This window comes from Cynocephalus volans, chromosome 11 (genome assembly GCF_027409185.1).
Source record: "Cynocephalus volans isolate mCynVol1 chromosome 11, mCynVol1.pri, whole genome shotgun sequence".
Lineage (NCBI taxonomy): Eukaryota > Metazoa > Chordata > Mammalia > Dermoptera > Cynocephalidae > Cynocephalus > Cynocephalus volans.
The window spans coordinates 115,008,258-115,032,302 of NC_084470.1; the positions used below are offsets into that span (position 1 = coordinate 115,008,258).

At 41.5% G+C, this 24,045-nt stretch overlaps 1 protein-coding gene across 2 annotated transcripts in view; it reads right to left on the minus strand.

The window, feature by feature from the left end:
* KCNH1 (potassium voltage-gated channel subfamily H member 1) overlaps nucleotides 1-24,045 on the minus strand; it is a 424,549-nt gene that overhangs the window by 229,706 nt on the left and 170,798 nt on the right. For both annotated transcript variants that reach the window (XM_063114370.1, XM_063114369.1), the window contains exon 7: nucleotides 17,607-18,036. In XM_063114370.1, the coding sequence (XP_062970440.1) occupies nucleotides 17,607-18,036 (430 nt within the window). The remainder of the gene's footprint in view (nucleotides 1-17,606; nucleotides 18,037-24,045) is intronic.

Below are 24,045 nucleotides of genomic sequence, written 5' to 3' on the forward strand. Positions count from 1 at the left end.
CCTCATCGAGGATGCCAGGCATTTTGTCTCTGGTTCAGGCCTTGAGCTTTGCACCTTCCAGGGTGCACACATAGATAGCCCGGCGGGGGTGGGGGGAGCCCTAGGGAGACCATGATGAACAGACCCTGAGAAAACATCAAGTACCAGAAAATGAACCAGCAAGGGGAGGGAAGGGGAGATGGTGCCTGCCCCTTCCCACAATCCCCTCACGGGAGTAGATGGTCCACAGCTCTGCAGACCAGACAGACCCTATATGTGGCAATGACTGGGCAGTGACCAATTGTTCCTTCAGTAAAATAATCCCATCAAGACAGAGCATTTCTTCAGTTCTACCCCAGAAGAGCTCAAGCAAAGGGCACTGCAGGAAAAATAGAACAAATAAAGATGCTGCTCTGCTGTTGACCATGGTCTCTATCTGCATAAGTGGATGTAGTCAGAAATACTATCTGGTGACCCCAAGGTCCTCACACCTCTGTGCACATGGTGGTGGTGGGAGGGCGGATGCTCTGTTTTGATACTGAAGGGGAAGTCTTGGCTTCAGGAGATATGCTCACTCATCATCGCTGCCGGCCAGCCTGTCTGTTTCCCACTGTTGCTGCCCAGCCGCCCACAGACCCGCCATATGGCTAAAAGCAGTGCTTTTGGGTATTGTTAAAATGCTGCCTCTACCTGCCTGGCTGGGAGGGAAGTCCATGGTGAAATGGGCCTTTCACAGTGCAGTAGTACACTCTGTTCCCAACCCCAAGCAGGGACACTGCCAAGAGTTGTCCATCTACCTTCTTAATATTTCTGGAATCCCTCCAGTTCTCTCCATCCTCATTACCACTGCCTCAGCTCATCATCATTTCTCCACTAAAATAATACAAAAACTTCCTAGCTGCCATTTCTACCTCTCATCTTGCTGCCTCCAATCCAAGCTCTAATAGTAATATTCCTTGCTTAAAACTCTTTGGCTACTTCCTCCTGCCCTCAGGAGAAAGTGCAGGCTCTTTAGTATGTATATTCTTTCAGAATTAGCCCCTCATTTTACTTAAGGCTTGATTCTTGCTGGCTGCTCTCTTCCCCAACTTTTCAGCTACCTGAACTCATTTCCTTCTCCTCAAATGCACTGTATCCTTTACTCTGCCTCTATGCCCTCCATCTCTCTCTCTCTCCCCAATCCAGCTAACTTCCATTCTGCCTTCAGGTCACAGTAAACATCCATTGTTCTTTGACCCCCCTAAGACTGGTTCGGGTAATCTCTATTCATGTCTTCCCTTAGAAGTCCATGCTTAACTATAGCCATAGCACTTCTCAGACTGTATTAAAATTGACTTTGTACTTGTCTGTCCCTTGCAAAACTGCCATCCCTTTGCAAGCTTGTTTATTGTTTTATTTATGCTTAGCATCTAGCAGCTCAATTTTTTGTTGAACGAACAAATAAAATATACTCATCAACCATAGGTAGTAAATCAACGACCTCTCTGGGAGGAGTCAGGAAGTGCTGATGGCACCACAGATGATGGCAAGCTCCCCTGCTTTCCTCCAGAAACACAATTAGGCAGGAGGACTTGTCTTTATTTGCATAACTCATATTCTCACCACCCACTCTTAGCATGGATGGTGGACATAGTATGTATTTCATTATATCAGCAAATGCAAAAATTTTTCATTGATATGTAGACCCAGTGTAAAAAAGGGTGTATTGGCTACCAACAAATACCTACGATGTGCCTTACACACAGGCATTCAGTAAACATTTAGAAAAAATGGAATTCCATAACCAAGAGAGTAAGGTCCTATTCACCTTTCCACTGGAATAACACACCTCAAGTCAACTCTCAAGGCTTTCCCCACTGAAGTCCTCTCTGGAAAGTCCTGGCCCAAAGCTACAGAGCAGATCTCAAATCTACCCCATCTGTCTGTCTCTCAAGAAGGGAGAGATGAAGGTTACTTGTCCCACCTTCAGGTTGTGAAACACAGAGGCACAGAAAAGCAAAACTACTCTTTGGGGGCAGACACAGAACTGGCTCCACTCTAAATGCTTGTTCTCTCCTTCTCATCCACACTGAGAGCATAGCCGAGCCAAGCATTCTGAACCTTCGAAGAACAGTGAGCTTGCAGTTGGCATGCAAAAGGCTGTTGTATCTTAGGTGTTCTCTTGTTCTGTGATCTCTTTATATACCTTACCAGGAAGTGTACATATAAGCTTCTAAGGAACCATGGAATGTCAGTGGCAATGCAATGCAATATCAAGTACTTTTCTCACTAATATGCATAATTAAAGCCATTAAGTTATGCATGTGAGAATATTCAACTGGAGGATATTTAAATAATGAGATAACTGCTTTGCAAGAAGCCTGACTCATGGAGGAAAGCAGCAGCTGAGTGAGCCCTGCAAAGTGACCTCATCAGAAGCCTCTATAAAACATAGGACAGCATCCTTCCTGGACCTCTGTCCCTGCTGACACCATGAGCCTCTTCCCATGACACCCTGTCCCCACCACTTCATGGCCTCTATTTCTAATGGACTATCATTTAGGGAGGAGAGTGGGTAAACTCAGCAGAGTATGTGGATAAATTCTCTTTGAGGCAGCATTATTTAATTTATTCCAAGGTCCAGTGGTATGTATGAATAAGTGAATAATGCCTGACATTTTATAACAAAAGGAGAAGACTCTGGAGCCCAGGCTGCATGGCACTGGCCACCTTACTGCACTTCATGGGCCTCTGTACCAATTTTGAAAGAGGGGCTAGGGCCAGATGACTTCTAGACACTGCTCACTAGACAACACCCACATCTCTATCTGGCATGGAGACAGAAGGGAAGAGGAAAGGAATGATAATAGTGATTAGTAACTCTAGCAATTGTTTATTCAGCACTTACTGTGTGCCAGGCCCATTGCCAGGGATTTCACAGACACTATGTGTAAGCCTCACAGGTAGACATCATCTTCTCCATTTTACATATGAGGAAACTGAAGTTCAGAAGGTAACACCTGGCTTTGGGAACTTTCCAAAGCCACAGAGAAAGTGAGTAGCTAAGGGTGGAGTTGAGTGGGCAAAGATAACAGGACACCCTCTCTACTGCCTATTAACATCAGAGGGTCTATCTTACCTTGCTCTCTCTCACAATTCCCCATACCATCAACCCCTTAGAGAGGCAGAAGCAGGGACAAAGAAGCAGCACAGAGGAGGAAAGAGCTGTCCCAGAAAGCTCACTGTAGGGATATGGACATAGAGTAGATCTTCAACACACACTGAATTAGTGAGTATCTGTACCTGGAATCTATGAATCCCAGCTGCTCCACTTCCTAGCTGATTTGGGGCATGACATTACCTTTCTGTGCCTCTGTTTTCCTTTCTAAGATGAGAATGGTGATAATAGTCCCATCTCTTAGGGTTATGAGGATTAAATGAATCAATATGATTTAAGAGTATATGGCCCATAATAAGTGTCCAGTAAATCTTAGCTATTAATATCATCATAAATGTTGTCCTTATAATGACTAATCCAAACATTTAAAAGCAAGACATCCTGGTACTTCTGAGCTTCTACACCCAAAGAACCACAGGCTTGTAGTTAATTCTCCTCTCTCAGACTAACCATGATCCAAAAAGCCAATGTCAACACTTCCCCAAGCTTAGCATTGGTTTTATATAGTAAGTTATTCAGCCTTCAGTTCCTGACATGTAGCCCTGAGTCCAGTGAACAGAGACTACTGCCAAGAATAATCTGTTCAAACTGACAGTTTAGAGCAAAAGAGTTCTGTATGAACATCATGCCTTTCAGTGTAAAAAGAACAAGGTAGAACTGACCTCACTGTCCTTGTTCCCGGTGGGGTTCTCAAAGGGGCAGCTGTGGGGTGCTGAGGGAACATTTCAGAAGACTGAGGCATAAGCTATGGTTCTTCCACTCAGTAGCTGTGTCACATCAGGAAAATTGGTCAACCACTCTGAGCCTCATTTCCTTAACTGTGCTACTACAAGAATTAAGTGGCATAATGTTTACAAAACACTGTTTGCTCAAAGCAGTGTGTCAATGTAGGGAACTAGAATATTTTAATTCTCCCTAAATCAAATTAACTTAGTATAGTGTAACCCTCATATCCCTCAAATCAGACCTCACCTGCACACTCCTGCACGTTCGCTCTCTCTGTCTCTTTTTTTCTATCTCAACTGATCTCAGGGTCCTGGTGAGCAGCTGGTTGAGGGCACCAGGAGGGTGGCATATGCTGTCAGGTCTGAACTCCCAGAGGTAGAAGTCATGGGTTCTATTTGCATCCAGCTGGTTGTAGAAAGGTCAGCATGTGACCTCATGCAAGTTCTCTCCCTGCCCCAAGCCTCAAGCTCAGTTTCTAAGTCTGGGAATAAGAAACAGCCAGGTCTCCAGGGCCCAGCTAACTGTGAAAAGCAGGTTGGTGATTTAAAACAGGGCAAGTAGCAGCCATGTCTGGCTGCCAGGGCATCGTGGCAGACCAGTGCTGAGAAGGGGATGGCAGGAGGCTGCCGGAGCAGATAGTACAACATTCAACCTCTCACGGCTCCTCCCAGACCTGGCGTACACCCTCTAACTCTCAGGAGCACCCACTGGGGAGTAGTGCATATTGTCATTCCACATGATAACAGGCTTGGCTCCAGCTTTCAGTATTATCCCAGAAACATTAAGAGATTTTCATAACTATTTCTATACCTTATTTTCTACATAGAAAAAGAAATAAGACATCCAGTGGGTGAAATTTAAAAAACAGTGTGCCCAAGAATCCTATCCATAATAAAGGTGGGGATTTATGAGCCACATTTCATTAACGATTCAGTGCTTTCCCTCTGAAAAACGTTCACCCTGATTCTATCATCAATGGATTTCAGAAGCTTCCCTGCAAGTTTCTGAAGTGAGTGGGAGAGGAAAAGCCATTCTAGAGCGAGCACTGCTTTTACATGATATAACATGAAAAATTATTAAATGGGCCAGAACACCCTCAAATTGATGCGTGATGATCAACTTCATGGATGACTTGAGGCTAGAAAGGTAATAAGCTATGGGTAGATTAAAGATCAAAATCTTTAAATATGACACCAAAGCATAGCAACAAAAGAAAAAAAGATAAATCAGACTTCATCAAAATTTTAAACTTCTGTGCATCAAATGACACCATCAGGAAAGCAAAAAGAAAACCCTAAGAATAGAAGAAAATACTTGCAAATCACATATCTGACAGACAATCAAATAATCATAAAGTTAAAACAGTAATTTGGTTAAAGTCATATCTAAGCACATGTAGTTGAAAAGGCTGAAATTTGCTTACATGAGAGGCCCCAAGAACCACTCAGATGAGAGTGGTGACTGGGAACTAATGGCCACTTCCCAGAGTCATACCTCCAAGTAGCCAGGGAACAATGACTCCCCTTAAGTGCAAAGAAGTTGTACCCAGTAGGGAAAGGCTCATCCTACTGGGTGTCATGGCATTGGGTCCACAAAGCCAACTGCCATAGCAAAGGATGGTAGCAATATGGTTTCTCCATGTGTAGATGCTTGCCAAGAACAAGCCTTGCATAGGAACACTGGTATAGGGTGAGACTGTGCAAGAGAAGCAGAAAAGGTTGAGTGCAACACTAAGCAGTATCTTCTGACCCAAACTGAAGCCATCAGCATCTACAAAAAGGGAATGGAATTAAAAAAGGGGGGGAGGGTAAGTCAAATGAAAGAAGTATTCTATAACTGGCAGCATGATGTGATCCCATTCTGTCCTAGTGCTAGAGTTTAGCACAGGTGGAGGAGGACATTTCTCCCGCATTGGAGCAAAGTACAGAGATTCTGCATGTCATTGTGGGTGATACGGAATGAGTAACATCAGCACTCTGATAAAGAAAAAGAATCATCTCAGCAGGGTGGGATTCACATAGCAACTGAGGATCCATGAGGTATGTGTCAGGAGTGGCCAGGGAAGAAGAGCAGATGCTACCAGGTGGAAATAATAGGCAGCTATGGTCATTCTGAGCCAACATAAGACACCACTAATATCCCTTAAACCATAGTTGGGTTCTAATGATCTTGCTGGTAAGCAACATCAATTCAGACTTTCTTTCATGTCTATGTTCCCATATTGGTATAGTCAGGGAAAGGGGGGGACACATCTGCATAAATGCCAAGTCATGGAGTTGTTCCAAAAAGCCAATTGCAGAAGGAAAGGATGGTAGAAAAAAATTGTTCACAGTACAATTCTTCTCAATCCTGAAATTCTGTGAGTGCCCATAAGACCACTGGAGATCTGGATGATTATCACAGAAGAATGGCTAATTATCCATCTGTCTTCATGCCATTTCTAAGTGGTTGGCACATAGTAGGGGGGTGGTAAATATTTGAGAAAGGGAAGGAGAGAAAGAGAAACAAAGATGGAAGGCTTAAATTACACATTCAACTGTGTATTCTGGAAGGACTTTGCTCAGAAATTCTGCCTCCCTTCCAATTGTTAAAGTGCTGGATTCCAGCCAGGGCTGCCAGCATCTGCATGTAAGCACAGCTCAATGTAATTAAATACCTGAGCTTCCCAGGAGAGATGGAATCAAAAAGACAGCCAGGGGAAAACCTGTGGCTTCTGCCTGTTCCATGGAATCAAAAAGACACCCAGAGGAAAACCTGTGGTTTCTGCCTGTTCTCTGCCTTCCTGCTTGCAAGGCTGGGTTGGATGGGTAGTCCCATGGCCCAAAAGCCCCCATTACTTTGTCTTTTCTCTGCAGGACTGCAGTTTGTCTGCTGATCTCTGTTAATTTGGAAGTTTGGGCCTGGTTTTGTAAGAACTCCTTAAGAGTTTACTGTAGTTTCTCCAATGGGTGCATTCTACTTTCCTCACACAAAACTTGGGAGGCTCTAAGAAGGGGACCTGGCCCTCATTTATGCAGTTACTATCAGGAAGAGGGATACTCTTCCCCCCAGCTCTGGTTGAGCCACCCCCATTCCAACCCAGACCAGCTCATCTTCCCATCCCCTTCCGCCAAAGAGGAAAAAGTGTCATCCTTCTGATCAGGTTAGATCAGGGCACCTGGAGCTCTGCAGAACTCACTGGTTACTTTTCACATATTTGATTTTCTCTCAAAGTCTCCTGCTCTTTGATTTTCCTCTTCCTATTAATCTCCTTGCCAAGCTTTCTTGCAGCAATAGTAAGGTTTCATCACCATGTAACTATAATTCAGAGCCAGACCTCTAGCTGATGAGAGCTAAAATTATTCTCTCACACCTTCACAGAGGACCACAATGGGGAAAAGTGAAAATGGAAACATTTTATGAGTCTGCAAAGTCACTGTGAGGTGGGGATTTACGGAGTTGGCCCTGACAGCTCCTCATTTCACGGCATCCTCACCAGAAGATTTTCCTCTTGATACTTAGTTCCACAAACAAACCCTTATCAGGCTCTTCTTATACAGAGCATTGTGCTGTCCCTATTCTGTTACCATCTTTGCACATAGCACCTCCTCCCTGCCTTAAAACCCTCATCCAACACCTACCATAGCCCCTGGTGGAATTGTTGAACAATTCAACCAAATTAATGAATAAACAACACAAAGGTTGGTTAAGGAATGGCATCAACATCAACTAAAAGGCCATCTGTGGCTCTGGACTGGACATCACGCAAAATCAAAGATTCTGGAAAGGAAGAGCCTTTACTTTCATTTATGCCATTTAATTTGCATCATTCCCATTTTCAGATGAAGAAACAAGTCTGATGAATTAAGTAGCTTGTTCACCTGACTGTTAAATAGTAGGGCCAAGATTCATACCCATGTTTGTCTCTTTTTATCCCATGGACTTTCTATGCTATAATTTCAGAAATGGAAATTTTGCTCCTAACCTAATGTCAGCTGCGTATGCAGCTTGACTAGTTTCGTTGGCAGTGGAGATGGCTTCATAAACCATTCTTCTTGTCTAGTTAGTCTTCTCTCTAGGTAGCATTGATTCAAAGAGGGGCTGTGCACTTCTCTTTAGGTAGCACTGATTCAAAGAGGGACTCCCACCCTATGGGAGGAGGCAGTTGTTGATGGAAACAAGCTGACCAGTATCATGGGCTATGGCGTCTCCAGTCTAACTGAGTTATATAAACCAGAAATCACTGGTGGAGTCCTCCAAGTAAAAAATAAAGTCTGCATTTCAGTGACTTTTCTAAAAGGAATACTACAGGATTGAGATCTGGCATTCAAAAAATTCAGCAAACTGGCCTTCCTGCAATGTGTTACAATCCCTGTATCTTGGTATATGATAGACAGTCAGCGGTGGTCACCAAGCACCAGCCTACTGCAGGAAGGAGTCTGAAGGGCTGACAAGTCAGGAAGACAGAGCAGGTGCTCGGCCCCTTCTAGTCAGCACATCTTTCTTCTCACTACTTGGCAGGAAAGTGGTGGTTGCTTTCTCTGCAGCCTTCTGCTCCTGGGCCCTGTTCCAGGGCCATCTTCATTGCTGTCAGTGTCTAGGGTAGTGGCACAGATTGGTAGAAAGACAATGAACTTGGGGGTTATAGATCCATGTTTGCATTCCGGCTCCATCATTCAGAACAAGGCTGAATGAATTATCAGTAGGAGATAGCCTACCTCTCAAGCTTCAGTTTCCTCACCTGTAAAACTGGGATAATAACACCTGCTACATAGGGTGTTAGGAGAGTTGAATGTGAATATGCGTAATATGTTCTGCACACAGTATACGTTCAATCATTCATCAGTATTAACACTGTTCTTACCTATGCATCTTTATAAGTCATGCAAATCCTACCCATTATTCACTGTCCAAGTAAAATCTCTCTGCTTTTGTGCCACCCATACCTCCACATTACAGAAATGATTGCTGTCTTCCCAGAAGTCTAAAAGCTTATTCCACGAACATTTAGTGCTTTACAGCTTCACATGGTTTTTCCTGTTTGCATATGTATTTCCAAAGTTCGATTATAAACAAAATGATATCTTGTTTTTCCTCACTCCCTCCATTCATTCAATATTTATTGAGCCCACTGTGGTCCAGGTTTTGGCTCACACAGCCCCTTATCTAAGGCAGCTTGAAGTCCAGCCCTCAATGCCTCACCCAGAGCTCTTCCCAAATAAGTAAATGGGCCGTGTACTCCTTGATCCCTTCCTTGACCCCCAAATGGGTGAGAGGCCCTTGCACAGGCTGTCAAAACAACCTGTCCTTTCCTTATGGAGACTCACCTCTCTTACTTACTCATCTGGCTTCCCTTCCAGGCTGCAAGCAACAGGAGGGCAGAGCTGTGTCTCAGGGGTACTCATGTAAACTGTTGATTAATTGAAGTTCTGGGGAATTGCAGGTAAATCTAACATTTGTTTTCTTGGAGACCACGCTTATTCATGTATTTTTAGAAACTGTTTCTCTGGTAGATTTTCCTTCTCCCATCAATTTAAAAAGAAAGGAAAATTCTTTTCTCCTTTACGTGATCTCTCTCTAGCTGCCTGGCAGTGTGGCAGTTGGGAGCCACAAAAAATTCTTGACAAAACACAGCTGAAGCGATGTGACATGTTATTCATCAAATTCCTTTGCTGAAAGTGAAATGGAGGCCTTAACCATTCTTTGCAGCCTTCAGCCCCCTTCACCCCTTCTCCTCAAGCTTTGAGGACATCCAACAAAGGGACCAGCTGCTGAAATCTACTGGCATAACTTGTGGTCTGTGGCTACCAGTACCAACTGCTGTTGTGGCAATCTGCAAGAACAAGAACGGCACTAGGCTGCGAATGATGACCCCAGCTCTTCCTCCCACTAGCTGTGTGACCTTTGGCCAGTTACTACACAGTTTCCTTATCCATCAAATGGGGAGAATAGAACCTGTCCCATGGACTATTGTGAGTTTCAAAGGAGGTAATAGACAGAAGCAAAAGAGAAAAAAAGTTTGGATTATAGCAACATTTCTACATGATAATTTCCAGGAAATTATATTTTTAAAAAGAAGAAAAGGAATTTTGCAAATAATGTGGGTAACTATAAGGTCAAAGGCAATACCTCTCATCAGTTGGCATCTCATCATCGGAGCCTCCTAGCATCTTAAACTTGTTGCAAATATGAACAAGGATGATAACCTCCCACAGCACACACAATCAAACATTTTGTCACCATAATTATAATGACAAATAATAGTTATCTTCCAGGAAAAGCACTCCCTTCCTGCCATCGCTTCACTGGACCCTTTTCTTCCATGACTCTTTACATAGCACCCTCCAACACACACACACACCCTGCAAAGAACATTTTCCCCTGCCACATCCCAAAATAATCAGCAAGGGAAGCAACAAGAAAAAGGGAAAGACTTTGTTATCAGATGAAACTGGGATCAAAACCTAGTTCAGCAACCTCTTAAACTGTGACTTTGGATAAGTCACTTCATGTCTCTGGACCTCAGTTTTCTTATCTGTAGCACAGGGATAAGAAAGGCTATTTATGGGGTTGTTGAGTAGTAAAAAGTTACCAGCATGACACCTGGCATGTCTTGGATACTCAGTGCATGACAATCTTTAGTCCCTTCTCCCCTTCTCCAGGAGGAGCACTCCTGCTGCTCTCAGTACCATGTCCTACCTGGTGAAGATACTGCCAGTCAGGCCTAGACAGTGATGCCAGGGAGGCCTCTCCAACCACATGAAATGACTTCTCATTTAAGAGCTTTGCCTAACTTGCTCTGAAGTCAGGCTATTTTTTTAAAAAGCTTTGTATTTAGGGAAATTCACATCCAGATATATTTAATGACCTATACATTAAACACTAAAATTTACCTGATATTTTACACAAATTCAAATCCTCTTAAAGTAGAGCACCCCCGAAGGACTTACAAATGGTTGATAAACATCATTGTTTGTTGAGTCCTACAAATGTGTGGTAAGAGAGGGAGTGGAGGAGTAGGGAGAGAGCTACCATTGTTTGAACAGCCTTGTGGCAGCACTGTGTTAGGTACTTTGCATCATTTTGTTTTTCCATCCCCGAATGGTACCTCTATTTTCAGCTGAGGAAACTGCCATAATTCAAGGCATTAATAAAGGGTATAGGTGGCCCTGGAAGCCCGAATTGGCTGGTTACAAAGCCCACATTCTTTCTCGCACCCCAGCAGCATGTGCTCAGGCACAAAGTAGAAGAGCAAGAGCAGGGAGACCCATAGACCCTTCCCTCTGGAAACTTAGAGTCTCACCGGAGCTGGACAAAATATACAGCAAGAAAGATAACTATGATGTCATAAGAATGTTCATAGAGCAGGATAAAGTAAATGCAAGTGAATAACCCCAAAACGGGGTCCATCAGCCCTAAGAGTATGAAAAAACTAAGGATGGTGAACAGAGAGAGAGCAACCATAGTTGGTTTTCTGGAGGGCAGGAGAAAGGGATGTGGAAGACAGAAAGCAGTGTGAGGCTGTGTCAAAGATAAGGATATATAATTGCACAGTGGCAGGCAGAACTTAAATGAAAAAGAAAAAAGAAAAAAAACCCCAGGTTTTAGGAAAAAATCAAGCTAATTTGCTGGCTAGAAAAATACTCTAAGAATAAATGAGAAATTAACAGTTACTTCTCTCATAGCATTCTGAGCACTGCCCCATTTCCCAAAATAAATATAAACCAAAAATGAAATTAAATAGAATTCCTATGTTCCTGAGAAGACAGCAATTATTATTTTCTTTTCTTCTAAAAATAGGAAATAAAAAATTAACTAGGAATCAATGTTATTAACAACAAAATCATGACATCTGAATGTAAAATTTCCAACCTTTTCAAACAGCTGTCAAATATGATTATGTCATTTAGTTTTCACTTCCACCAAGTGACATTATCTGGTGATCCTCTTACTTCTCATCCCCAAATATTGAAGCTCAGAGCAGCTCTAAGATTTGTGTGGAAGGCCCTCAACTAGCAATTCAGGGGTGAAGCTCCAAAAGTGTCTGCCTGTCATGGAGGGCTAATATTTGCTGGTTATCAATTGAGGGGAGATGAGGAGAAGAAGGAAAGCTGAGGCAGACACTGCTGGTCGTCCCCCAATATCTATTCTCCTTGTCTATTTTACTGTATTTCTACCTGGGCACCCAACCACCCAGAATAAGGACTACATTCCCCAGCCTCCCTTGCAGCTAGTGTAGCCAGGTTACCAAGTTCCAGCCAATGGATTTAAACAAAAGTAATGGACAACTTCACTGTCTTGTTCTCAAAGGGAAGGAGTGCAGCCAGCCGGACTCCTTCAGCTTCACCTTCTTTCTACTTGCTGTAAAAAAGAACATATGGCTGAAGCTAGAACAGCCATATGGGATCCCAATGTGGAAGTCAAGTGTTGAATATAGCAGAGAAGCCTGGGTCTGATTACTGCAGAGCAGCCAGACCAACCCTAAGCTTTTAAGAAAACTTGTTGATGCCATTATTACTTTGGGTCTCTATCCAGCAGCAGAACCCATATACTACAAAAAAGCAGCTTTGTCAATAGTACTGAAGACCCCTTTCAAAACTCCAGGGCCTTTTCAACTGTTCAGATTCAACAAGTCAATAAATATTCATTAAGATTTTCCTATGTGTTTGAAGTCCCCTAAGAGTATCGTTACAGCCTCCTGGGAGTTGTGATCCATATCATTTTAGAAAAATCAGTATATTGGTACAGATGCAAAAAGCAATATTCAGTAAAGGTGAAATAGGAAGAAATAAAAAGTGTTTAAATAAGGTCACGAAGGAGGCAGGGAAAAGCCCATATTTGAATGCAAGTGACAATCCAAGCTGAAGTGAGGCCAAAAGCACACTGCTGGGCTGCAAGTGGGTGAGGTTGTGGTGTCATGTGCCCGGGATGCAGGTCACTAGTGTCCCTCCCTGCCAGGAGAGAAGGCGATAAAAGGAAGCCATTAGAGGTGGGCCCAGGTGCTGTCTGGGAGCTCCCAGGCCTGGAGGGGTGAGGGGGGGTTGACTGAAACATTGATCAGGATGGGGATCTGGCCTAACAAAAGAACTAGAAGGAGGGGTTCTTCAGGACTAAATAGATGCTCACAAGAGTCCCTTTAGCACCGACATTCAGCTAGGGTTTTAAGGAGCTGAGATGAGAGAGGACTGGGAAGAAAGAAATAAATCCAAAGAGACAGGTGCTGTGCAGTGCTGAGGTAGGAGACCAAATATTAGGCTTGGGGGACGGAGAGTGTCTGGAATAAGAGTACCATGTCTAGATCCCCTACCATTATTAGAGAGAAAGGAAATGAATGCAGCTGACTTATAACAACAGGATGACAGCAATGACATTATGAGGAAAAGTGCAAACCCATATTTAGAAAATGGGAAGTGTCGCTTTCATGATCAAATTCTCACTCTAAAGCTCCGCAAGACAGGGTCATGTCTCTAACCTAAGACTGAGACCTTCCAGATAAAGGGACTCTTCCCCTGACAACTCTTCCTAATTTGAAGGATCCCTCCAAAGCTGGGGCAAGTCTTAGCCACAGTGAAGATTCCTCTCCAGGCTTTTGTCACTGGTTGGTGGGCCAATAGACCCTGTCTCTGTCCTTCCCACCTGCTTCCACCACCACCAGACTGTCATCTCCTTGAGAGCGCCAACTCTCTAGTCCTGGTGGCAGTCTCTAGTCCTCAACATCTAGCCTGGTACATGCCAGAGGAGGCATACAGTATGTGCCTGTTGAATGGAGAACACCCTCTCAGAGGTGTCACAAAGAGGGATGGCATGGCCTTGTGCTTCTCTAAGCATCACCAACACATAGGAGAGATTTATGTGCAAAAAAGTGAATCTACTTACCATATCTCAGTGGTAAGCACTAGTTGGAGACCACCAGAAACCCACACAAGAAGAGGGCAGGGAAACCAGGTCAGGGCTGGCTTGCTTCTGGTCCAGGCCAAGACCCCAGAATGGAAATTAGATGTAAAACTAGGCAGTTGGAGACACTGTAGATCACCTAAACCCACAGCTAATCACAAAATTCATTTTAGCTCACAATTCTCACCTCTTTCTAATGAATTTTTTTACCAGAACTGAGAAAGGTGGGCTGGCTCGAAAATATTTAGTTTTCTTGCTTCCTGGCATCCTCTGGGGGATTAGCCAAGTGTAATGAGATGTTCAGAGCAGAAAGCAAAGAGAAGCAACAGAAAGCTTGGATAATCTATATTATGGCTAATACACTGCAACAGAATAGCCAAGAAATACTATTACTGAGGCATGTAAAATTCAATACAAAGAGGAAAAAATCATAACGTAGCCAGTTCTTCAAATGCCCACTTGCTCTGTTTCTCTTTTTACCCCTTAAGGAATCGTAGGCCTGACTGCCAGGGTGACCTGAGAGCGAGACATCACTGAGTCCTCAGCATAAATGCAGGTTATGGTCAATGTCCCCTACTGCCAGAGACCCCAATTCTAGTGTCAGTCCAATCCTGTGAGCCCATATAGGAAGGAGGTAAATGTGCACATGTGTACACTTAGGCAAAGCAAAATAGAAAAGAACCTTATAAATCTAATAAGACATGAGCAGTTGTCCTGAACAAAGGTTGCTCGAAATATGAGTTTACAAGGATAATTACCAACACATTACAGAGTACAATAACTTTCTTATTAGCACAAGAATTTGTCAGACATGTGTCACATGGGAAGTGGAATAGCTGTAACTGTTAAGTGACAGGTTTCTGGAAAATGGCTGGTTTCCTAAGCACCTGGTCTCCTGAGTCTGTACCATAATTTTGTTCTTAAATTAAAACGACAACAACAAACAAACAGAAAAACTTTCCACTGCAGAAACTGCTGGCTTGCTAAATTTTATGGAGAGAATTTTCAATGTGTCAATGTGTACATGTGGAGGGACTGTCAAAGACTCTGTGTTGTTAGCCCACACCTTTACAGGAGGGAGGCCTGGATCTGAATCCTGTCTTTCCTGCCCACCAGCCCTGCACTCTTGGGAAAGTGAGTTAACTTCTCTGAGCCTCCATTTTCTTATAAAATGGAGATAAAAATCTCTAACATATACAGTTGTCATGTGCGGTAGAACTGGGTGTAGCATACTTATTACCACAGTGCCTGGCAAATGACAAGTGTTCAGGAAACAGTGTTAGACTTAACTAAACATAATACTTGTCTACATAATGCAGAGGTGAGTACCTGTGTATTACACTTTTTAAAAAAAGAAATGGAGACATCATTCAACTCCAAGAAGGTGGCAAGATAAAAAGAGGTTGCAATAATTGAGGTTTTTCCCTGGAGACTATACTCAGGAAATTACCCTCTCCATAGAAGAACGGTTTGGGGGGAAAAAAAAAAAAACAATTGCTTATCATTATTATGTGCCACCAGAACTGTTTTCTTTTCTTCCAGGTAAGAAGTTACAGAGAAATCTCTTCATATTTAAAAGCCTTTGGGGAGCTCATAAAATGGGGCCCATTTACTAACTGACTACTCTTAGCAAATTTTCTATAATGTATATAATGAGGTATTTTGATTGACAAAGTGTCTTATCTCCCCCTTAAGAGGAGGAACTCATGTCCTGAGCATGGCGCATCTGGTTGTTTACTGGGTACCCCAAGGCTCACAAAATATGCTGCAAGCATTGCCTAGGTGCAGTTAAGGCTGAAGCAGTTCTAGAAGAGCAAAGGTCTTAAATCCTTTTCTGTGACATGAGAAAGCACCTCAAGTTCTAATTAAGCTGAAGCAATTAGCCACCCACAGATCCTTAACGCTGCTTCCCATGGCCAGGCAATCATCTCTATTAAAACCCATTTTAAAGTAAAGAGCAAAACCAAAAGCTCCATTGGCACACACTTCCCACAAATCAATTACCCTCTTAGGCACATTCTGTAAATACTTTCAGGCAAACTCTGTGCCTGCAGAGAGGGCTTTAATGAAAAGACTGTATCACACATGATGAGGTAGTTGGAAAAAGTTGGCCAGCAGCAAATGTGACAATTGGGGTAACAAAATCCACTCACAGAGTGGGATGCTGGATTTTGGGTCAGTTGGACAAAGTAAATCCAGCTGAAGTCTCCAGTTTCTCTAGTTGGTATAACAATTAATTCATCAACTCCACCCTGAAGAAGCACATCAGGCAAAACGGTTGCTGCCTATGGAACCTGAGCCCATGAATCCTTGTGTGTGACCAGACTACTGTCTAAACTGATACTTCACCAGAAGACTGTCCTCTCTCACATCTCAATTTGACACTGAAGCACCAACAGGGTGCATTTGGCAGTTTCACAATGAGTCCAATCCACTCAAGCTTATTTGTTTTGTCCAGCCCAGGTCCACTCTTACCTAAGACTCCCTTTAATGAAGAGAGTTCTTTATTGCTTCCAGGCAAAGGTTGTTTCTAGACTCACCAATGCAACAGCTACACAATGGTCAGTTGGTAAATGATTCAGATTTTAGTATTCTCCTCAAGAACTAGGGTTGTTTTTTAATTCAGTCAAGTTATTTCAATAACCTATTACTTTTCAACTGAACAAGAACTTTTTTTTCTCTAAAACCTTTGTTTTTGTGTTTTTTTTGAGTTGGAAAATTTCTGAACTATCAAGCAGACATCAGAAATGTTGATCTAGACCAGCGCTGTGCAATAGAAATAAGATTTAAAATTTTCCTGGGAGCCCCATTTAAAAGGGAAAAGAAACAGTTTAAATTAATTATAATAGAACATTCTATTTAACCCAATATATCAAAAATATTATTGTTTCAGTATATAATTAATATAAAAGATAATTAATGAGATGTTTTGCATTTTTTTGTACATGCTTTTCCTCATGCCATATTAGACTGTGCAGATCTAGAGCTATGTTTAAATTGGCATGTAAGAAAGAAAGAAAGAAAGAAAGGTCACAGTAATACGATGAACTTTTAGAAAACTAGAAGTGGAAAAGGGGACAGGAGGGGGAGCTAATGAGGAATTGGTCAATGAACACAAAGAATGATTGCATATTGTAATGATGAATAACCACCACACATTCTACACAATTATTGAAAATCAGTGTTGTACCCCACATGTATATATAATTTAAAAAATTAAAAATAAATAAATAAATAAATTGGCATGTAGCATGACTATAGTTAATAATATTGTCATGCATACTGGAAATTTTCTAAGAGAGTAGATTTCAAGTGCTCCCACCAAAAAAGGTAACCATGTGAGGAGATACATATGTCAATTTGCTTCACTATAGTACACATATATCATAACATCACATTGTATACCTTAAATATGTACAATTTTTATAAAAAAGAAAAAAGAAAAAAATTGACATGGAAAGACTTCCACAATTCACTGTTTTATGAATACCTTACCAAATTGTATGTGTAGCATTATCTCATTTTAACTTTATAAAAATCTATATCATGTGTTCAGAATGCATAAAAAAAAGTCTGTAAGGGAAAATACTATAAAGTAATAGTAATTCTCTCTGAGAGGTAAAATTATGGATAGTCTTTATTTCTACTTTGTACTCTGTAGTATTTTTGAAATTTTCTTGCAGTGAGCATGTACTGCTTTAGTTATGATGGAAACTGTAGAGCTAGTCTTTAAAAAATATTCCATCTATTGTTTTAAGTTATTATATACCTGACCCTGCTGGCACTGTAGCTATTGTCCTATTTCCAGCTAACAGAAGTGATGGTAAACAGCATGGCACTACCGTACCCACGCCAGCACTCACATACTTACAGCCAATCATCATGATGGCCACTGCAAAGATCTTCTCAATGTCTGTGGATGGGGCAATGTTCCCAAAGCCCACACTGGTGAGGCTGGTCATGGTAAAATACAATGAGGAAATGTAGACAGAATTCTTGCTTGGACCACCTTCCCACTTCCCTGAGCCAGACCCATTAAACTGATAAGGGGTGCCAATGTCCATTGCCAGTTGGTAGAGCCAGCTGTTGTTGCGGATCGTCTTGGTGTCCTCGTCGAAGATCTCATAGTCCCCGATGCTGTACCAGATGCAGGCCATCCAGTGTGCAGCCAGCCCAAACACACACACCAGCAGCACCAGCACAGCAGCTCCATATTCAATGTAGTGGTCCAGTTTACGGGCCACTCGCCCAAGACGTAGCAGCCGGACAACTTTCAGAGAGCTGAACAGGCTGCTTATGCCCTAGGAGAAGAGGAATATAGCATCAGGGTTGCATAATGTTCATTTAATGTTGCATAATATTGCATAAAATTTCATTCTAATTATACTATGCACAAGTACACAAATATATATGTGTTGAAAATGATAAGGAATCATATCAAAACGTTAATAGTGGTTTTGCTGCATTGTCAAATTATGGAATTACAGGCAACTTTTTGTTAGATTTTTTGTTATACGTGTATACATTTACTTAATTTCTGTAATTACAATTATTACTTTTATAATTAGAAAAAAATGTATTTAGAAAACACAGTTGAAAAAAGATAAAAATAAGAAATAACTGAGAAGAACAAAGAGTTGAGATTCTGTTTTCTCATGAAAGTTATAAATTCTTGGAAGGCTACATAATTTCTGTCAGGCCAGGGATTATACAGTCAGACACCACCTATTTAAACATGATCAATCAAGGAAACTGTGAGCTAAAAAGAACCTGAGTTCACCTGGTCAAGCCTCTTCCCTTCTGGCTGGCATCCACTGACTCTGCCAGGCCAGTTCTATTTTCTAGTAGTAGTCCTCTGTGGAACAGCATTGTGGTAGTGGAAAGAACACAAGAGTAGAAATTTGGAAAATAGGGTCTGAGACCTACATAAGCCACTAACTTGCTGTGAATTTGGAAAATTCCATTACCTCTCAGTTTCCTTATCTAGACAATGAGGGAAGTGGATTGAGGGTCTCTAAATCTTCTCCCAACACTAACATACTCTCATCATCAAAGGGAATTGAAACATATTACAGAAGACATACCATAGTTTTTAAACCCAAAAACTATTAAAATAATTAATCACCTTAAATAATCACCTTAAAAGGTGATTCCAGGATGTATACAAGGGAAATTTCCATTAGCTTTTTCCTACTCCCTTTAAAAAGCAAATAAACAAGCAAACAAACAAAACAGAGACTAATTTCCTTGAATCAAGACTTTGTCCTCCCTAAAATTCCAAGAAAAGATGATGTCCTTCACCAAGGAGATTGAATGGCTTTTCACTATTCTAAACACCAGACAGTTTCTACGTCATTACTATTCTGTCTTGTACACTGTCCCCTTAATGACAACCCCCCAAGGGTTAAGTTATGTCACAAACAGAATGAAAATGTATAAATTCTTCCTGATGAGCCTGTGTCAGATACTTAGCAAGGCTGTTTCTACTTCCTGGGCATACAGCTAATCTATATTTTCCAGCTCCTTCCTTCTGGGTGGGTCCCCGGGACTAGTTCTCATTGATGAAATGTGAGGTGAAATGTGGGTCACTTCCAAGCCAAGGCAGTTAAAAATAAGTGTGCTTTGTCTACATGCTTTCTCTTCCCCCGGCATGCCTTCCAGATGGGGCTAGTGTGACCTTGAGGCCACATACTGAAGATGGTGGAACCACAGCATGGAAGGAGTTTAGGTCCTTCAAAGACTATCTATAATACTCCTACCTTCCCCCCTCAATCAACTTGAACTACATTGTAATAAAAAGCTATTGAAACTGTTGGGGATATTTGTTACAATATCTAGCATTAGGCTTCCCTGACAAATACAGAGCACAAATTATTTTTGTTGAGGTGAAAACAGAGTACTTTTGTTATGTGAACACATAAACGACATGAACACAGCCTTGGCAATGCAGATCATAAATAAGGCTGCCACACAAATTATTTTTGTTGAGGTGAAAATAGGAGAGGTGAGATTTTATTACCCTTTTAAAAAACAAACAAAAAAAAATAAACAACAGTTTTGTAGCCATAAAACTTACAATAGAAATAATCATTTCTTGTCTAACAAACACCAGTAAATGGCTGGATGCAAGGATAATAATGGATTTTTCTTGGCCAGGGGTCAGAGTCGGTCTCATCCTAACTGTTAACTCTGACAAGTTTACCTTTGGCATGTCCAATACTCCTCCCCTGGTTCTTTACCCTCCATGTGCTTTTCTCAAAAACCTGCTATGCACAAAAAGCTGAGAAAATCCCTCACATTATGATGCAATAGAATAATGAGGCTAAATAGATATCCCCTCCCCACAATATATGCATTCTAACAAAGGAGAAAACCTTGGGCAGCCAACTTCCAATAGTGGAATTAAAAGCACTCATGGCCTACATGAAGGAAATATTTTGGGAGACAAAGGAAGCTTTTTGATGACTCAGAAATCAAATACCATGTAAGCAGCCACCTACTCTCTATCTCCTCATAAGGAGGTCCCTGAAATCATCATTCAAGACAGTTCTACTCTGAAGTGGAATTTATTGCCCAGGGCAAAACTGCCTTATCATTTTTCTTCACTCATATTCAATTCAAAGCAACCTTTACGGAGAACGTTCTACGTACTCCTTGTGCTGACGCTATAGGGAAGAGATTAAAATGATACACCATCTTTGTCTTCTTGGTCACTATTGCATCCCCAGTGCCTGGGCATATGCAAGATGCTCAATAGGAAGAAAGGAGGGAGGAAGCAAAAGCATAATAACTAGTGAGAGAGGCAAGATATGATTAGTGAAAATATATTTCTACCTAATAATCACAGAACTGGAGAGCTAAGAAGGAACGTAGAAGTTATCTAGTCTAACTCCTCTGAGTTAACAATGTGTTCTAGAGCCCCCTTAAGGAAAGGTCATCCAGCCTCTCCTTCACCTCTCCCCTTGACCACTCCTACTTCTACTACCTTTCAAGATCCCACTCTGGAATCAACCTAGGTGTCCATTAACAGACGAACAGATAAAGAAAATGTGGTATAGATACACAATGGAATATTCCTCAGCCATGAAAAAAATGAAATACTGTCATGTGCAACAACATGGATGAGCCTGGGAAGATATTACGATAAGTGAAACAAGTCAGGCACAGAAAGATAAATACTGCATGTTCTCACTCACGTAGGAACTAAAAAAAATAAAGTTGAACTTTTAGAAGAAGAGAGTAGAATTATGGTTATTAGAGGTTCGGAAGGGGAGGAAGAAGGGGATAATGAGAAGTTGGTTGATGCGCAAAAATTGCAGCTAGATAGGAAAAATAAGGTTCTAGCGGTGTGCAATAGTGCTAGGCATCCATAATTAACAACAGTTTATTGTATGTTCTCAAATGGTTAGAAGAGAGGAGCTCAAATGTTCTCATCACAAAGAAATAATAAAATTTTTTCAATGATGAATATGCTAATTATCCTGACTTGATCATTGCATATTGCACACAGGTGTTGAAATACAACTCTGTACCTCATAAATATGTACAATCAATACATTTTAATTAAAAAATAAATTCCTTTAAAAATAAAAGTATTTTTAAAAAGATCTCATCTTGTGGCAGTCATGCATGAAGATAAACAATAGGGGCCCCACCCCTTTCTTGTCTCCTTCTCACTTCATCCCTCCCTCCTTCTGCATTCCTTCACAGTGGATGCCACAGTACATGCAACCACTACCCAAAGGCCATGTTACCCTCTAGCCATATAATCCAGATGTCTCGAGCATCCCACGCAGTGGACACACATGTACACCTCTGTGCCTGCTCAAACTGGTTCCTCAGCCCAGAATATCCAGATTTCCTTTTTCTGTCAGCTGGTATACTAGTCATGCTTCAGGCCTGTCACCTCCTCCACCCTGAAGCCTTCCATGACTACCCTGTAGTCACAACCAATCGCCAACTCTTCCATGTGTCCACAGTATTCTGTATCTATTACCACTTGAACACATTACTTTGCATTATAGTTTCCTACACACATTTCCCTAACTATGTCAGGAATGACATCTTCCTGAAGGGAGAAGCTACTTCTATTCATTTTAGATGCCTCTGTATTGGGTTGAATAGTGTCCCCCACAAAATCCATGTCTTTCCCAGAATCTCAGAATATAACCTCATTTGGAAATAGAGTCATTGCAAGTATAGTTAGTTAAGGTGTAGTCACAGTGGAGTAGGATAGGCCTTTAAGCAAGTATGACTGGTGTCCTTATAAGAAAAGAAGAGGTGTCCCTATAGAGAGAGAACATCCTGTAACAGAGGCAGATACAGAGAATGGAGTGATGTATCTTCAAGCCAAGGGATACCAAGAATTGCCAGCAACATGAGAAGCTGAGAGAAAGGCATGTGATAGATTTTCCCCATGGTCCTGCTGCCACCTTGATTTCAGACTTCTAGCCTCCAGAACTGTGAGAGAATCCATTTCTGTTGTATTAAGCCACCCAGTTTGTGGTAATTTTTTACAACAGTCCTAGGAAACTAATACACCCACACAAGGTTTAGAGGACAATGCCTTCTCTGAAAGGGTCTGGAACATTTTCTAAACTGAAATGAAGAGTTTGAATTATAGAGAATTCTTTCTCATTTTAAGGAGCCTCTGGAACAATATAAAGCAAGCTCTTCTTGATTGCATTACTTATCTACATGCACACTGATACTCTTACTCAGTTGTTGAGTATGTTCTCTTTTCTTGCATTAACAGCTGGAATTCTTGCTGTTTAAAAGCATTTCAAGCTACGAATCTAGGTTTCTTTTTCTTATTTGCCTGAAGTTCAGTAGATGAGATAAATAAAACAGAATACTCTAAACTTTTATTTTTAATTTTAGTACACTAAAAACATGACAGCACCATATGGTAGAAAATCACATTTCCCCAGAGACTTCTTGCATTGAAAACCTACCTCACATTTCAAACAGTTCCAGAGAGCTCTTTATCACAACCTTGAAATTATGAAAAACCAAGAATTTGAAGTTGTATCAAGATGGAAGAAGGGACAGTGAGAACCTGTGCTGGTGAGCTTCATCCGTGAAGGCTAACTATGACTGGAGGGAAGGATTTTGAAATCTCAGTAACCTCAGTTGTAGCGATACTGATGCAATTCAAATTGAAATAGACTTTTAGCAATTATCAAATTCATTTGTGTGCAAGCTATCAAGTTTTACCAATTCACCCAACCTAAATAAATCATTCCCCTAAAGTGGGCTTCACCTTGCCTTCTCTTCTAACCAGATTCACCAATTCTCTGCTCAATTCTTTTTATTTTTTCCTCCCATAGACATGGAAATAACAGTCACAGACTGATGAAAATGTGTTATTGAAAAGAACTACTCAATCTTTCAGGTTCTTAGATAGCTTCCCCAGGATTCCGGGTCTATGTGGAGACAGAGTGGCATGCACGGCAAATTCTGCAGGTAAGCTTTAATTTTTTTTTGTATCTCTTTCTACCCCACATTACTCATGACTACTCTTCTCCTGCATCCTCCTCCAGCTACAGGCCTCCTTCTCATGCTTTCCTCTGATCCTCTGAAACCCATCTTCACATGTAGAGAAATTCTTCAACATCTTCATGGACTGTTCCTACTACCTTCTTGCTTTAGTTGAAACCTGGTTCTCCTCCAGCACCATGCTTTTCCCTATTCTTCTCCCTTACGTCCTAGAGTTACAAGTAAATTCCCCCCAGGGCCCTTCTGCTACCTTCATGCCAAGGTGATTTCAAGAGTAGAGAGTTTTTGAGCTCCACACATCTTCCAAACAAGTGCTATTTGGCTCGCAAAAAAAAAAAAAAAAAAAAAAAAAAAAAAAAAAAAAACCTCTCCTCCTTTAGGATTCATGCTATCCACCAATACAACCTCCTCCCTACTGATATCTGATTACTGATATCTAAAATCTGTTGAATGCTTACAAATATGCCAGAACTTGGGTCTAATATTTTCACTAATTATTACATTTGTCAACTTCTTGGCCCCTCCCTTGCATCTCCTGAATCTGCACCTGCTCCATCCCATCTCCTGCTATTGGCATGGGAAACTTTAATGTCCACAGGGAAAAAGATCATTCAACACTTTATTTCTTGACCTCCTCATTGCCAGTGACAGTTACCTACACTCCACATCATCGATGGCAACCACTCCACCTCTGAAATCTTACACACCAGCATTCTACACTATGATAACAACCATCCATTCCTCCCACTCTGTCTCCTTTAACCCTATCCTACCTATTCTTTGGCTTCTCTTTGATATTCTGAAATAGAGCT